Here is a 16668-nt window from a genome sequence, read left to right as displayed (position 1 = left end):
ATTCTCCTCCCATGTTTGTGATCCTATCCAAGGAGGTTTAGGTTTTCAAGTAGCAAATAGAGATAAAAATAGGAGTGTTTCAGTATATTATTATTGCAAAAGCCAATATTCAGTACTTTAAAAAAATACTTAAACAAAATTGAGATCATGTGTTATTTATTGAAAGTAGTTAGTACAGAAGCTCAAAGTACCACATTCTGATCTCATAATTTCAAGTTTAAATGAGTTTTACAATTGAGTGACTAGATTTCATTAGGACAATTTTTATCAAAATGCTAATAATGGTTTTGTTGCCCACTAGGTATGTAACCTCGGTGAAGTCACTTCCCTTTCTGTAAAGTTATAGGGTTAGAGTAAATAATCTTTAAGGTCCTTTCCAGTATAAGCCTAATGCAATTAACAAAATGTGACATTTGGTGTGATTTATAATTAAGTAATAATGTATTTTCCTCTAATTTTATCTTTTCTTCCTCTTGCAATTTTGTCATTCATAAAAAAAGAAAGCCAATTGCTATGGTTCTAAGTATATGAATTTCAGTAATTACAGCAGCCTGTGTTGAAAGGCTTTACTGTATTTTACTGAAAGCTTTCAGAGACTGATAACTGGGTACCAAAATACTGTAATCAGTGAGTTACAGAAATTCTGAACAAGCCCATATTATATATATATATATATAAAATAATCATTTCAATGTAAAAGTCTTCTCAAGTCTACAGATTAAGCTTCCTTTTTATCTATCTATACATTCAGTAACTGTGCTGCATGTATAACAAGGAGTATGCTTCAATAGGGACTGATTATCTAGCGCATTTTAATGCCAACAGCTTCTCTCTACCCCCTCATCTATGATCTGGCCCACAAGGGCTGTGTTGAAGAAGTAAGAGCCCAGTTGCTATGCTTCACTCCATCCCTTCTGAGATTGCTATTAGCTTACATTTCATGAGTACCGACCTGATGACAACACTAAATAAATTTTAATGCTCTAGAGATCAAGATGAGGTAGAAAAACACAACATACTCTGCCCTAATTAGTTCATAGAATATTTCTATCTTTCAATGCTAATTAGGCATCCAAAGAAGAGAACACAAGAAAAAAAAGTGGTTAAATATGCGTGAATCTTTTCCATCTCTATTGCTGAAAAAGAAACAATTTTTAAAAAACGAATTCTGAAGCCAGTTTAAGTTCTGTTGTGGCCTTTTGGGTCTCTTATGTACCTAGGGGAAAAAATCACAAGCCTGAGATTCTGGCTTTATCCTTAACTCAAAGAAATCAGCAAAAAGACACATAACCTAAAAAATGCTGATGGTCCTGAGGACATTCAACTGAAAACAAAGTTTGAGCATATCTGATGGGCATTTATGCCACATCAATATTTATTTAATGGAACTATATGCAAAGGCTTTGTGATGAATTTAAATCAGGATAGTTCTTATACATTGAAACAGAATACCAGTAGTGAAATAATATTTATTGATTCCATTAAGAGACAGCTACATATTTTATTTGTATAATTGCCATATTAATAAGTTTAGGGCATCTTAGGTTAGGATCAATTTTGGCCAAGGCTTTTTAAGATAGACCTTAACACATTGCACACCAATGTTTTCTTTAACAAGTTTATCTTCAGGACCAGTAAATGCAACATTTTTTATTTTAAGTTGGTCAAAGAAAACAGTTTTTATTAATAAAGATTTATCTCAAAATGCTGGGACTGATTTAAGAATTAGTTTCAACACATCATGCTTAAGAAGCAAAGTGTTTCAAAACTAAGAGACAAGAAAATCCTGTTATGTGCATGTATTTTTAACCAATCAGGCTGCAGGTTCTAAAATTGCTCATATCCAGCATGATGGCGCTTGAGACCAATAAAGTAAGACAGCAACACTAGAATAAGTACTCCTGCCAAGGCTGCTCCCACCGCTATGGGCACAAGGAAGTTGTCGTCATCTGCACTGCAGTCTTGAGCTAGATGTGGAGAAAGGACAATTGAGAACAGAAACAGCGACAAAATTTCAAATCTGTAAATTTTAAGTTAAAATGGCAGGACTTCCCAATATGCATATTTGTTTTTTACACCAAGGTAACAAGTCATAGACGTTCATTACCAGCAAATGAGATATTCCACAAAAGTGATTTTCCAAATAATCAAATCATACACTTTTAAGTAAACCCCCCAAATGCAGTCATTTTGGATAAAAGATATATAAAATGATCACATACTTCCCAGATTTCTTAAGCAGAAGATAATGGATAAATATAATTAGCCTTTCCTTGATGATCAGGCTGTGAGCTTCCAGAGGCAAACTGTTATGTTAAAGAAGCACAGTGCCTGGAATACTGCAGATGTGAAGTATTAATGAAATGAACCAAATGAGCTATACAGTGCAGACCTAAGAACTCAATGCATAGCAATCCGGGGTCACCTAGTAGTGGGAAAAGATAAAAACTGGCCTTGATGGCATAACTGTTTGTCTCAAGATGTTCAGTCTAGTGTGAGAGTCAGACAAGAAAATTGGCAGTTGTAATTTCAAAATGGGCTGTAATAGGGGCAGGCAACAGACAAAGAGTCATGTTTCAGAGGCGCACTCAACTCAGTCTTGTTAAGACATACTTTGAAAGAACTGACACTGGAGCTGGGTTTTTAAGGATGAGTAGGAATTAACCATGCAGGTAATGGGGAAAAGGCATTCCAGATATAGGAAACAGCACAAAAATAAGGAGGTTAGGAAAATATGGCACAGGGGAAATGCAAGTAGGTTCACATAGCTAGAACAATGGACCAAGAGGTACTCTTGGCTGGAAAAGCAGCAGAAGAAGGGTACTAGGACCGGATCACAAAGGCATTGTATGCTGTAGGTAGTTTGGCCTTATACTGATGGCAAAAAACAAAAAAACAGTGCAGCAGGATTTTAAGCAAGGTATTTGTTTCAGAAGTTATGCCAGATATAAGACTGGAGGCATTGCTAACGCCCACATGTTCAATAATACCGTTTCCCCAAAAATAAGACCTACCTGGACAATCAGCTCTAATGCATCTTTTGGAGCAAAAATTAATATAAGACCCGGTCTTATTTTACTATAAGACCTGGTCTAATATAATATAATACCGGGTCTTATATTAATTTTTGTTCCAAAAGACACATTAGAACTGATTTCCAGCTAGGTCTTATTTTTGGGGAAACACAGTATGGTTCTGAAGTGGGTTAACAAAGTGCAGATGCATAAGGAAAGACCAGAGATCCACTTAGAAGGAAGAATTGAACAAATGGATGTTGGGGGTGTGGTAGGAGATAACTGCATGGTTTCCAATTCCATGATTGAATGATTATGTAGATGCCAGTTGCATTCATCATGATAGTAATATAAGAGGAGGAATATATGCATTTCAGTTTTATTTGTAGTCATTTTTGTATGAAGTTTTTTTTTGTTTGTTTTTTGGCATGTGTGGGGAGGGTGGAGAGGGATATGTGGAAGAGGGGGACATTCAGAGATCTGCTGAGTTTAAGATACCTGTGTCCCAACCAACTGGTTGATGAACCTCAGTAGTAAAAACCATAGACAAAGATATTTCTCAGTGAGGGCAAGTAATAAAAAGAGGACCAGAGACAAAACCCTTGGGAACACCAATATTTGAGGGAGAAGGAAAAAGTAGAAAAGGCAGGTAAAAATGGTGCTACAGAAGCCAAGGAAAAACAGAGTTTCACGTAGCATGGGAGAATAGTGTAAAATATTAGAAAAGTCTGAGAAATGCACATTGGATCTAGCAATATGGAGGGTGAGGGTTATGAGTCAAATTGCTGTAGGTTTAGGAGTGAATGGGAAGTGACCAGTAGGAGCTCAAGAACTTGGGATGGGGAAGTTCCTCATTTTCAAGAAGTTTGAAGGCAATAGGGAGGTAATTACAAGTGGGACATAGGGTCAAGAAAGGCTATCTTCAGGGTTTAAGAGACTTAAATGTACTTAGAGGATGAGGGCAAGAGCCATTAGCATCTGATAGGTTGACGATGCTGAACGGTACAAGGTCTCCTAGGAGGTAGGATTCCAAAAGCACTAACTAGGAAAACAAAACCTACTGAGACTGGAGAGGAGGAAAGAATGAATGGTGCAGATGGAGATCCGTTTGCAGAGTGAAGAAGGCTAGGATGCTGAATCACCACTTCTCACTATTTTCTATTTCCTTGCCTCTTACTGCCCTACTTTTCCTCCTAGCTTGCAACCTACCAAGGATGGATAAATCAGATAATTAAGCTTATTAGAATTGTGCCAAAAATAAGAATTTTTTCTGATTGTGCTTGCATTTAAGAAATGTGCCATTCTAGCCTCTGGAGCAACAACTCAGAACAAGAGGTAGTCCTGAAGTTTATGGACTTTATGACATCATCAGCTCAGTGATCTTTTTTATTTGCTTCTCTGTTCTGTTAAAAATCCAGGTATCTGAGGTTGCCAGATGTGACTTGTGAATATATGATGTCAAGAATACCCAGTTAGGGGGGCGGCCAGATGGCTCAGTTGGTTAGAGTGTGAGCTCTGAACAATAGGGTTGCTGGTTCAATTCCCACATGGACCACTGAGCTGCGCCCTCCACAACTAAATTGAAGACAACGAGCTGCCGCTAAGCTTCCCGAGGGGCAGCCGGATGACCCAGTTGGTTAGAGCACGGGCTCTCAACAAGGTTGCTGGTTTAATTCCTGCATGGGATGGTGGGCTGTGCCCTGTGCAACTAAAGATTGAAAACAGCGACTGGACTTGGAGCTGAGCTGCACCCTCCACAACGAGTTTGAAGGACAACTGCCTGGAGAAACACACTGTCCTCCAATAAAATTTATATACATACATATATATGTATATATATATATATACATACATACATATATGTATGTATGCATATACATACGTACGTACATACATATATATATGTGTGTGTGTGTGTATATATATATATATATATATATATATATATATATATATAAATATAAATAAAGAGTACCCAGTTAGCTCTTCACCTTCAATTTCCCAAAGTATACCACCCAGCAGATAAACTATTAGAGGACATGTACCATAAAGTATTATACCTTGGATTTAATATAACTTGATTTTTTTAAAAAATCATTAGATTAATTTCTTATTCTAGTAATGGATTCATAGTATTCTTTCCCAAATTGGGTATTTAACCTAGTACTGAAATGACTATCATAAATACTGCCAATAAGGCTTTCATGTAAGACAAATATCCCCAGAGTAGAGCAAAAAGGCAATTCCACTAATACAAGGGTCTTTCTAGATGTTTTCACTTACTTAAAATGCTCTCAATTAGCATGTGAAGTATTAATTTATAATAACTATTAATTCTACCTTTTATGAATTCTACCTTTAAGAATTATGTAGGTAATGGAAAGAAATTTTGGTAAAGCAGTAATATTAATAGGATCACATCCTGAAGAAAAAATCTCATTCTATAAGTCATTTTGATCTGATCTATTTGCCTAACGTACACTTGAAAAGTTATTCATTAAAGAGGTTAATAGTCACAGAAGCAGTGAATATTTTTAAAGATAAAAAAGTCACAGACATTGAAATTTCAACGAAAAGTTTTATGTAGATTAAAAATATCGCTATCTTCGATTTTGTTAGTTCAGAAATCTTTCAAATACAATTTTCAGTGTGAATTTGAAAGCTGAGATATACATTTACTACAAAACGTAAAACAAAAATTCCTCTTAAAAACCAATTGTGTCAAATTTCTCTTTGGAAAAATCAGCATTAAGAATCACATTCTTTTGTGACACCTTATTTGTTATATGCCTTTTAGATCTATAATCAAACTGAAGTATACATGAATCTTGAAGATACTTGAAGCTACTCAGTATCACCCAAACATGTCTATACTATTTTCAAAAACAAGATATGGCAATTATTGATGAAGAAAATTAGCTACCAAGGTAAAAGATAAGGAGATGGGTGGAAGAGAGATGAGCCCAATTTAACATTATCTACCTAAAGAGAGATGAAATGCTATAATCTTAAAAATATCAGAATCTTGTGAGAATTTCTCCTAAAGAATACAAAGAAACTTCAGATGGTGCTTTTTCACACTGTATATAAAGTATGTACTTGATACCTAACAAGGAACTTCTTATCAGATCCTTCTGAAATTACTCAAATCTTCACTGAAATGGAAACTACCACTCAAAAAATAGAGTAACAGGATTTTAAAGCCCTCAGCCCCTAGATGAAGAAGCTGAGACTCCAGAAGTTAAGGAGCTTGGCCCAAGTCACATGGTAGTTAGCACAGATAGGAGTTGTAATGATTAATGGCAGTCACATGGCTTAACTGGGTAATCCAGAGGAAATTTACTAGCAAGACTGCTAAGGATTTTGTGTGTGATATACTAAGGTTCAAGTATTTTAGGGTAGCTAAAAGAGAGAGATTACACACAATCCTATTTTGGTTCGGATCAACAGTTTGGATTATTTGGCTGCAATGTACAGCTGCTATGTATAGATATTAAATATCAGCTTCAATTAAGGAGTTGAACAAGGTGCACAATGAAATAATCTGAAGCTTTTATAAATATTTTTGATCACTGGTTCCCCAATTGGCTACCATATTCAGCTGGGGAGCTTACACACACACACACACACACACACACACACACACTCACACAAACACAAACACACACGCGCGCATGCCTCATCCCAGACCTGCTAAATTAAATCCTCTAGGGATGGAGGCTGGAAGCTGAATTTTTATAACAAGCTTCCCAAGTGATTCTTATTCTGTAGCCATCCCAGCATCATTAGAACCCTAAGTATGGGACCACTCTTCCAGATAGTTGTAATACAACAGAACAGTTTGGAAATAATTTAGTTCTACTTCTAGCACTTGAAAAGTTTTTCCTTTTGGAAGCAATTGCCATTATTGTGGTGTACAAAATCTTGACTTTAACCAATGGGAAAAAAATGTGAGCAAATTTCCTTAAGAAATAAAAGAATCTTTATTGTTTGTTTTAAAAGCAATATGTTGAGCAAATGGACAAGCAAATATCTAAAGAAGAATACCATACATCAACTAGTGATTTAAACATTTGAGGGGAAAAAACATGAGAAGTATTTACATGGACCAGTTTCTTAATACAAATGATAAAACATGAGAACACCCAGAACCATATAGAGTATTAGACCATCAAGGTGCAAACCCAGTACAGCAAGTGAAACTACGAAAGGTCAAAGAACACGTGGCTTTAGGAAATAATAATGTCAATAACCATATATAAAACTGGCCCACGTAAAATACAGAAATATTCAATGAAGTCAGATTTTCTAGAAAAAACAGTGCTGATTAGAGGTACTTTAATATGAATCGGTTATATAATCTAATTGTAGAAACATTAATAGCGATAAGCCAGTGCCACCCACTTGTGTTCCAATTTTTTTTAAAGCTGCTTTGTTTTGACTCATGAGAAATATCTAAGGCCTACGTTCTTGTAAGCATTATCCATTCTTCTAAGGTTAACAGTCTTACACTAAGACATTATTTAAATAAAAATAATTTTAAAAAATCAGATTTATATTTAGTCTTTCAAAAGTACCTTAAAATGGTAATACAGCTCAATGTAGCTTTAAGAGAGAGTTTGGTGAAGAATCTAATTCTGAGCCAGTAAGACTTTCAGGCTACTCTAAACAGAGAGCAAATTTAAGTGGGAGAAAATATTTAGCACTCCACTGTAACTCGAAAGATAGTTATAGACGTACACATGCTAACATGCAATTGCTCGTGTGTGTGTGTATGTGTAGCTAGACTACCAAATTAATTCAACATCAATCATATTTTCAAACCCAGATATCTCATTTTCTAGTGAATGGGGGGACATATAATCTCCCATCCAAAAAAACTCAGGAACCTTCGATATATGGCTGCACATTAACAAATTTTTAATATTTGCTCAGCTATTCCAATAAAAAAATCCTAGAAACAGCAAGAATACTCGATGTGTTAACTATCAAGTTGTAATGTTTTGCTTTCTCATATAAACATTAGGTGGTGCAAGGTAAATGGACAATTGGTACATCTCCCCAGACGACAAAACTGAACACAAAATACATGAATTAATAATGATTCTACCATAATGAACAATAATAATCTAGGTTTTGATTTGCATAAAACCATTGAAATGGGAAAACCAAATTAGTAAATGTTGTAGCAATCAAAGTAAGCTGGAACAAAGACCAACTTTTTAATAGACTAAGAAGACCAAGACTTTTGTGTTAGGTATGAGTTACTTTATAAATGTAAGTGCACTTCCTTATCTAGGTTCTAGGACATACTGACATTTCTTCTTCAAGGAAAAGACAAGAAAGGAATAAAACCCAGTACCACCACCAAGGATACTGGAAGGCTAAAGAGAAGTCTACATTAACTTTAGCACTGCATGTAAAGGCCAATTTATAAGTACAAAGGACTAATGTCCAAAATTGGCCCTGCCTAGCCATCATCTCTAAAGCACCTAGAAAATGGACTGAAATGCCCAGTTGGAATAGTCTTATATCTTGCAATTTAAAAGACTGAAATATCCAGTTCTTTAAAAAAGGATTAAACAATAACCTTAACACTTCTTCTAAAATTTGAAAAGCGTTTGAATCTTTTGTTATTATAGTCACATTAAATAAAAATGTATTCAAACAGCATTCATTGCTAAGAACATAATAATACTAAACTCTGTCCAAATCTACTGGCATATTTCTCATAGGTCAAATACGCAGCAATGTCAAAGCAGCTAAGTTAACCTGCAAACAAAATCACAGAAAAAAATGCAAAAGGAGCAAGTACAAATCCACTGTAGAATGTGTTGTCTCAATTTAACTACATGCAGGAAAAAAATCTCTTTTTAAAACTGTTTTTCCTAAACTGTATATTTCTAGTCAGAATAGTTAAAGAAAACAATGAAATACTATTTCAAGACTGTAAAATACAACCTATTAATCCAGGTGATTTTGCACATGCCTTTTGCTGTAGAAATAATAGTTTTAAATCCTTTGGTTGGGGAAATCAAAATCATGTGGCAAACTTGTAATTTATAGTTTTTGGAGTGTTTGTATTTATTTAAGTATAAAATCCCCCATATTACTGGTTCTAAGATCAGAACTACAACTAAATATACCTTAAGTTGAACAGTATTGCATGTTGGAACTTGTACTTGCTTTATTATTTTGTAACAGAGATCACATATGGATTAGTATTACAGAGTCTGATATCCAGCATAACTTTTTCTTCTGCCAATTAGGTAAGCAATCACTATAACGATAATCAAGCCTGAAAGACCAGCACCAACTATAATTGGTATTAGAATGGTGTCATCATCCAGCGAACACTCCTGGGCTGTAGGTGAGAAAAATTGTGTAACAAATAATGAGTATAATCAAAAAAGAACGTCCAACAGTAAAAGATGTTGATTCAAAAGTCAGAAATGCTCTTACAAGTTCAACTTTAAGTAATTAAGACATGTATATTTAATGGTAAAACTACAGAAAATTATGGATTGTTCTAGAATTAAAATCCTAAAACATATTTGTCCTTCCATTTGTGTAAGTGTGTATATATAGATATTCATATATATATGAATACATATATAATTATATCTATGAGTAAACACATACGTGTGTGTGTGTTTCTCTGTTTATATTTCAAGTCCTTTCCAAAATAGTAGTATTACTTTATCAAAAATGAAGACAGCTAATATAGTCCATTTCACATAGCCAAATTAGTGTCTTAGTGGTAGAGTGAATGTCTTTTGGGACCAGATCAGGAAGGTTTAATCACGAGATTAGAATGACCAGGCTTGCTCTGGAATCCTTTAGAACAGAGATGGGCAAGTTATATATAGCCTGTGGGCCAAATCTAACCCAAGAGCTAAAAGTGGCTTTTAAACATTTTTAAATGGTTGGGAAAAAACAAAGGAATATTTTGTGAGAGATGAGGATTATAAGAAATTCAAATTTCACTATTCACAAATAGTTTTTTTGGAACACAGACATTCATTTGTTTATTGACTGTGGCTGTTTTCCTGCTACGATAGCAAAGTTGAATAGTTGTGACAGAGACCACGAGGCCTCCAAACCTAACTTACTGTCTGGGCCTTTACAGAAAAATTACGTAGATCCCTAACTTAGAGTACATGATTTTAGTGGCTACAAAAGAAACTAGGACTTCTTACTAATTTGTGTGTGTTTATTACATTTATCAATCTGGTCAGGACTGACAGCCCACAGGCTATTTTTTTCTATGTCTAGGGAGTAGTCTGATCCAGTAAAATCCAATCAACACTATTTACCTTACTACAAATCTATTTCCCCCTCCTGAAGTATTACCAATGTGTTGTATTTATAGATACCCATAGTCAAGAACCTAGCTCCACAAATAGATTATGCATTCATTATCAATATTAAATGTTGTATGTTCCTTTGGGTGACATTTTTAATTCTATGAACATAAAAAACACAGTTTCGAATTAGACAAAGGACAGAGCTCATCTCTATTACAGCTGACTAAACAGGCTTGAACAAATGATTTTAAATTTTAAACGCAAATCTGAACCTAAATTTAGAGTAACAATGTAGGGGAACTAGATAAACACTCAAAAATAAAACTATTAAAGGATCAAAATAATTGACGTAAAAAGAAAAACAGACAAAAGGGAAGATAAGTTTTTGAAAAAAAATTTGAAGTGTGATTAACCTCTCTAGTCACAAGAATGGTAGGTTGTAGAGCCTACCATTTTGGCCTAACCAAGTCAGGCTAGGTATTCAGCACTACTGCAAAAATACTTCAATGGTTCACAGCATTCACTTTTTTTTTCTTTCTTTCTTTCTTTCTTTCTTTCTTTCTTTTTTTTTTTTAAAGAAGGGCGCAGCTGAGTGGCTCATGTGGGGATCGAACCAGCAACCTTGGTGCTACCAGCACCACGTTCTAACCAAGTGAGCTAACTGAACACCCCAGCACATTCACTTTTAAACACAGCTTCCACATTTCCTTCTAAACCATGGAATTACTTGTTTAAAATGCTGTAGATGACTGGAATAGCTGTGCTCAGCAGAACTGCAATCCACAAACCCCAATTCTAAATAATCAGTTTAAAAGGACAATTCAATTAAGAAATTTTATGCACTTTTTTCTTCATGTAAATTTTAATCTTGTAATCTCAAATGCATCTTTCATATTTGTATAAACACACTGTAATGAGCACTTCACAAAGTTTGCATTAAAAATCTGATAAACAATACCGTCAGGCCCGAGTAGATCTTCAAAAAGCCTCATTCACATGCTTTTAAAATTCTGCAGACTATTCCGGCTAGCCAAAATATAGTTCACGGTATTCGAAGTTTTGCTACTACAATCTTTTATCTCAACAAAATAAGACCAAAATGCTTTTATTCGAGTATGAAAATGTTTCCAGTGAAAAGATGGCCTCAAGAAAGCAGATGCAAGATACCCAAAGCTGCTGCTCCTAAGTGCCACCCTTCCCACAAACTAAAACCTAGGGAGAGTGTTCCTACGTTAAGTAAAGCTCACTTAAAGCTTCTATTGGGGGGAAAAAGGTTCTATCCGTTTTTGAGTTGGCTTTAAGAACTTTGTTGCAAATAGTTTTCAGATCACAAAAAAAAAATTAGCTTGAGCAAAATAATGAGCCAAATATAGAGTGATATAACTTGGTCAAGGCTATGAGAACTCTACAACAGAGTCAAGTGGTGAATTCACATTTCTGTTTCAATGCTTAAATCCCCAAGACCCAAAGTTAAAGTCAACATAAGAACATAAATTATTAATAAAAATTGCTTGATTCTTACCTGTAGAATACTTTCCTTCTACCACATTGAAAGGCTGAACCCTAAGATCAAAGGTATTTATCTGAAATGCTCCAGACACTGAAACCGTCTGCTCTTTATTGCACATATAAGAACTTCCCAGAGGGGCATCCCAGTAGGTAAGATTGTTATTTGCAATGCTGAAAACTTTAAAGAAAAAAATATGTTAGTAATTTATTATCCTATCAACATAATAAGTAGGGCAGTCTTCAGGATTTTTCAGTGAAGTATGGGAGCTTGGGGTACAGGGTCTACCTACAAAAAACAATTCTTCCAATCTTTTTTTAAAAAAAGTTAAGTATAGTTTGATACAATATATTGTTAGTTATATTAGTTTCATGTATACAATATACTGATTCGACATTTTTATACCTTACAATGTGATCACCCTACTAATTCTAGTAAACATCTGTCACTGTTTCCTATCTTTCTATAGATGTTTCTATAATCTAAAATTCAGTCACACTCTTAACCACCATGCTTTGAAAATACAAGATACCGTAAAAGATAGAAGTTACTGATTTTTAAGTTGTGGTCAAGGTCAATTTTCACATGAAATCTTCTGTCCCATTAAATAAGGCACTATTTGGTAACAAGACAATTATGGTTTCTATTCCTTCTGTGTAACAACCCACACTCTTTTCCCCAAGGCCAATGCTTTGCTTACCAGAGCCATTAACCAAATACATGCTGACATTCACTTCCTTCAAATAGAATCGGTTTTCATTTTCCTGTTTGAAAAAGAGCTTCCAATTAATCAACACATCTCAATTGTCTGCAGGTACAGTTACTATCTACAGAAAGAAAGCAATCTAATACTATTACCCAAAAAAATAAAACTATAGATTAGACTTGGGCCAGCAGAATAAACTGCAACTAAGTAAAGAGAACTCAAAATGTGACAGGAACCTTTTTCCTTTGCATTTGGTTTCCAGTTTTTGGACCAGAGGTATAGTCATGTGATTCTCAGACACTCAACAACTCATTGCCTCCATTTTATCCCTCCTATCACTTACTGAGCCCTCATCACCTCTAGCCTGGATCACAATAGCCTCTTAACTGGGCTCCCTGCTTTTCAGCCTCTCCAGCTCAATCTTTCCTTCACTATTATTATCTTTCTGAAGCTCATCTGCTAGTCATTCCAGTTATTTCAGTGCTTAGTATGTACAAGGTAACGTATCAAAATGCTCTAGGAAGCCAGCAAAATGAACCAGACTTGATCCTGCCCCCACCATGTTTGCAATCTGCCAGAGAAGATAAGCTAAATACAACAGTACCCCCCTCATCTGCGGTTTCGTTTTCTGCAGTTTCAGTTATCCACTGCCAACCACAGTTCGAAAATATTAAATGGAAAATTCTACGTATTTTGAGAGACCACATTCACATAACTATTATTATGGTATATTGTTATAATTTTTCTATTTTTTCATTATTATTGTTAATATCTTACCATGCCTGATTTATAAATTAAACTTTATCATAGGTATGTATATATGTATAGGAAAAAACATAGGGTTCTGTACCGTCTGCAGTTTCAGGAATCCCCTGGGGGTCTTGGATACATATCCCCCATGGATGGGGGGGCTACTGTACATAAACATATTACAAAAAAGAAAGTATTAAGTTATGAAAATGAAAATTACTTCCAACTAGGGGATGAGTGAAAGTAATGCAAGCTTAGGGATGGGCTATTTGAATTGGGTAGGATTCAATTAGGAAACAAGCAGCAAAGGGTATTTGAGAAGGCAACAGCATGAATATAAGCATAATCACAAGTACACTAGCATCTGAGAACTTACTAAGTGCCAAGCACTGTTCTTAAAACATTACACATGAGGCATCATTGAATAATTACAACACCCCTTTTTGAGATGGGGTAATCGAAGTACAGAGATTATTAAGTAACTTCCCAGAGGCTATATGTTAGTAGTCAGTGAGCTGGGATTTGAACTCAGGAAGTCTGGTTGCAGAGCCTGTGTGCTGGTTACCACTGTGTTTCCCCGAAAATAAGACCGGGTCTTATACTAATTTTTGGTCCAAAAGACACATTAGGGCTTATGTTCAGGGGATGTCATCCTGAAAAATAATGCTAGGGCTTATTTTCCGATTAGGTCTTATTTTCAGGGAAACACAGTACTGTGCTCCTACCTCACTGGATGTGCACAGGAAACAGGGTGAGGGAACCATGAGACTCAGGAAGGGGGAAGGAAGGAAACAAAGATGGATATGCAGATTACGTTGCATGGTCGGTGGGAGGGAGGCTAGAACTACTTTGCTAGGGAACTTAGATGTTATGATGGCGAAATAAAACCACTGAAGGTTTCTGAGGAAGAGCTATGTTTCAAGAAGATTAAGCTGATCACAAGTACACTAGCATAACACTGAGGGAATAGAGAAAGAGGAGGGACTAGTTACGAGGCTGAATAGTCCAGGTAAGAGGTAATGCAGGCTGGAATCAGGGCAAAGGCAGTGGGGAATGAAAACAAGGTGATAGACTCTGAGGAATTTCAGGAGGAAGCATAAAGGAGGACTTGATCACCTCATCACACCTCTCCTCCACTTAGCATATGTCTCGGCTCAGCGTTCAAGGCTTTCCACAATTTGTCCCAATTACTTTTCCATACTTATCTTTCACTAAACATGCTACATGCCTCATTCTCCTGGTTGGTGTTGATTGTATTCCTTTATCCAGGGGTAACCCATACTTTTGCACTTATTCCCCCTATGTACAAATCTGACCCATCCTTGAAGTTCTAGCTTAAATATCATCTCTTCCAATAAATCTTCTCCACTCGCCGCCAGCCAGAATTAACCTCTCCCTCCTCTATACTCCCACAGCACCTTGTATTTTCCCTGGTCTAGCACTCATCTTACTTTGTATACGCCTTCCTCAGTACTCTATGGCCCACAGAACCAAGTTCAAAACCCTTAGCATGACATTCAAGGCCTTGCACAAAAATGGTAATAATTTGTGTATTTCTATCTTTACCACTAAAGTGTGGCCACCTGAAGAATATAGGCCTTCTTTGTATCTCACCATAGCATTCTATAAATAACACACTCAAATTCAATAAATTCTATTTAGAAGCATCTGTCATGACAGGGTTGAAGGTGAGATGGGCCCCAGTGAACCCTGGTGACATTGCAGGTGTTTCCTGAGTTTTCAAAATGCCTATAGCAAGGTTAAAATGTCACTATTATGGATTACATTTTAAAATAGTCTGCTGGGGGATACTGTGGATACCTGATCATGGCATTGTACACCAGAAGCTAAACATTAATGAATGCCAACTATAATTTTATATATATAATGTGATGGTTCAGTGTGAGGTCGGAGAGATAGTGGATGGGGGGAGGGGGGTTCACAGTGTGAGGGATATAAATGATGAACGTCTAAGTATTACCTTGTCTTGTACACCTGAAACTAATAAATAAAAGAAAAAAAATGTGAAAAAAAATAGTCTGCTGGGTAAATTAAATATCACAATTATTAAATGTTAAATATTTCTCCATGAGAGTCAGAAGAAATCATGGTCCTTTTAGGATCTTACCATACCTAGAAAGACCTCTGGGAAGGCCTGCTCTCATCACATTGGAAAGGACAAGCTTAACTAGACATTTTTAATAGTAATTCACTGGTGATATATGTACTATAACAGAGGGATGATTTGAATATTAGAAAAGGGAAGATTTTTGTAAACCTTTCTAAAATATAATTGTTTAATACAATCCTCAATTACTTGGCATATATTCCATAAGGAAAAAAGGCTTTAGACTCAAAAAACCAAGTTCTTACATGAAACAAGTAACAACAGACCTAACTTTTTCTATATCAGATGTTGAGACTCTTTCCCCATCCCTACATGCAACAATTTGATTTAAAAGCAGAACTGTTTTTTTATCCACTTATACAATAACTCAGTTTGAGAACTGCTGGCGGTTCAACAATTTCCCTCACCTATAGCTATCGCCTCTTACATCCCTCAAAAAACTGTGGAAATAATAACTGCTTCTGAGAAGGTGAAAAGAAAGGTCCGCAATGACTAATTTATGCTAGCAAGAAGTAGAGAATGTATACTTAATGTGGAACTTTCTGCATAAGGTTCAGCCCTTGATACAAGCACGACCAACAACAACCTGAATGCTGCCATTATAAACTGGCCTGATTTAATGAATTAACGCATGTAAAGTACTTACACAGAGCCTTGTACATACCAAGTACTCAAAAAATGTTACTATTATTACTGATACTATTACAAATAGTATAGCCCCCAAAAAACCTAAATTATTATAGTAGACAAACATGAGTTTCCTAACCAATAATAGAGGAAAATATTATGGAAATTACTTTATATCTTTTATATATATACCTTATGTATATGGATAGATTAGGCAGGTTTTTTTTGATGTGGATTAATTCTTGCTCCTAACCTAAGGTCTACATAATAGCAGACTAGACGCTTTTGGTAATGATTAATATAAAAGTCCAGCCCACAAACCACTGAAGTGACCCTGAGGGGTTAACAGGGATTAATGGACTATACTCTATAATTAAGTAGTGTTGCAATGGAAAATAGAGCTAAACAACCCCCCACAACACACACACAAACCACCTACTTAGACTTTCAGATGTGTTTCTAAGAGAATGAACCTGATTTTAGAAAAACTTATTACTCACCACAGCAAAGACAAAGTCAAGATATTTAATGTTGCTGCTGTTCAGCCTAAGTAGAGCAGTTTGAGGATGGCAGCTGCCAGTGAAGTCAGTTGTATTGGGGTTGATGTTAATAACTGAAGCAACCTTTAA

At 35.6% G+C, this 16668-nt stretch overlaps 1 protein-coding gene across 4 annotated transcripts in view; it reads right to left on the bottom strand.

The window, feature by feature from the left end:
- LAMP2 (lysosomal associated membrane protein 2) overlaps positions 1 to 16668 on the bottom strand; it is a 41301-nt gene that overhangs the window by 3492 nt on the left and 21141 nt on the right. Inside the window, exons 6-9 of one of the 4 annotated variants that reach the window (XM_081042932.1) lie at positions 16540 to 16662; positions 12529 to 12592; positions 11844 to 12008; positions 1900 to 1967 (exon numbers count right to left, since the gene is read on the bottom strand). In XM_081042932.1, coding sequence (XP_080899058.1) covers positions 1900 to 1967; positions 11844 to 12008; positions 12529 to 12592; positions 16540 to 16662 — 420 coding nt within the window. Of the gene's footprint in view, positions 1 to 1156; positions 1968 to 6976; positions 9379 to 11843; positions 12009 to 12528; positions 12593 to 16539; positions 16663 to 16668 lie in introns of those variants that run through there. The other 3 variants (XM_081042931.1, XM_081042933.1, XM_081042930.1) reach the window with 3 other exon arrangements.

Source organism: Rhinolophus hipposideros (assembly GCF_964194185.1).
Source record: "Rhinolophus hipposideros genome assembly, chromosome: X".
Classification (NCBI taxonomy): Eukaryota; Metazoa; Chordata; class Mammalia; order Chiroptera; family Rhinolophidae; genus Rhinolophus; species Rhinolophus hipposideros.
Note: the sequence above shows the minus strand (reverse complement) of the source record. Positions and strands in the feature narration are given on the sequence as shown.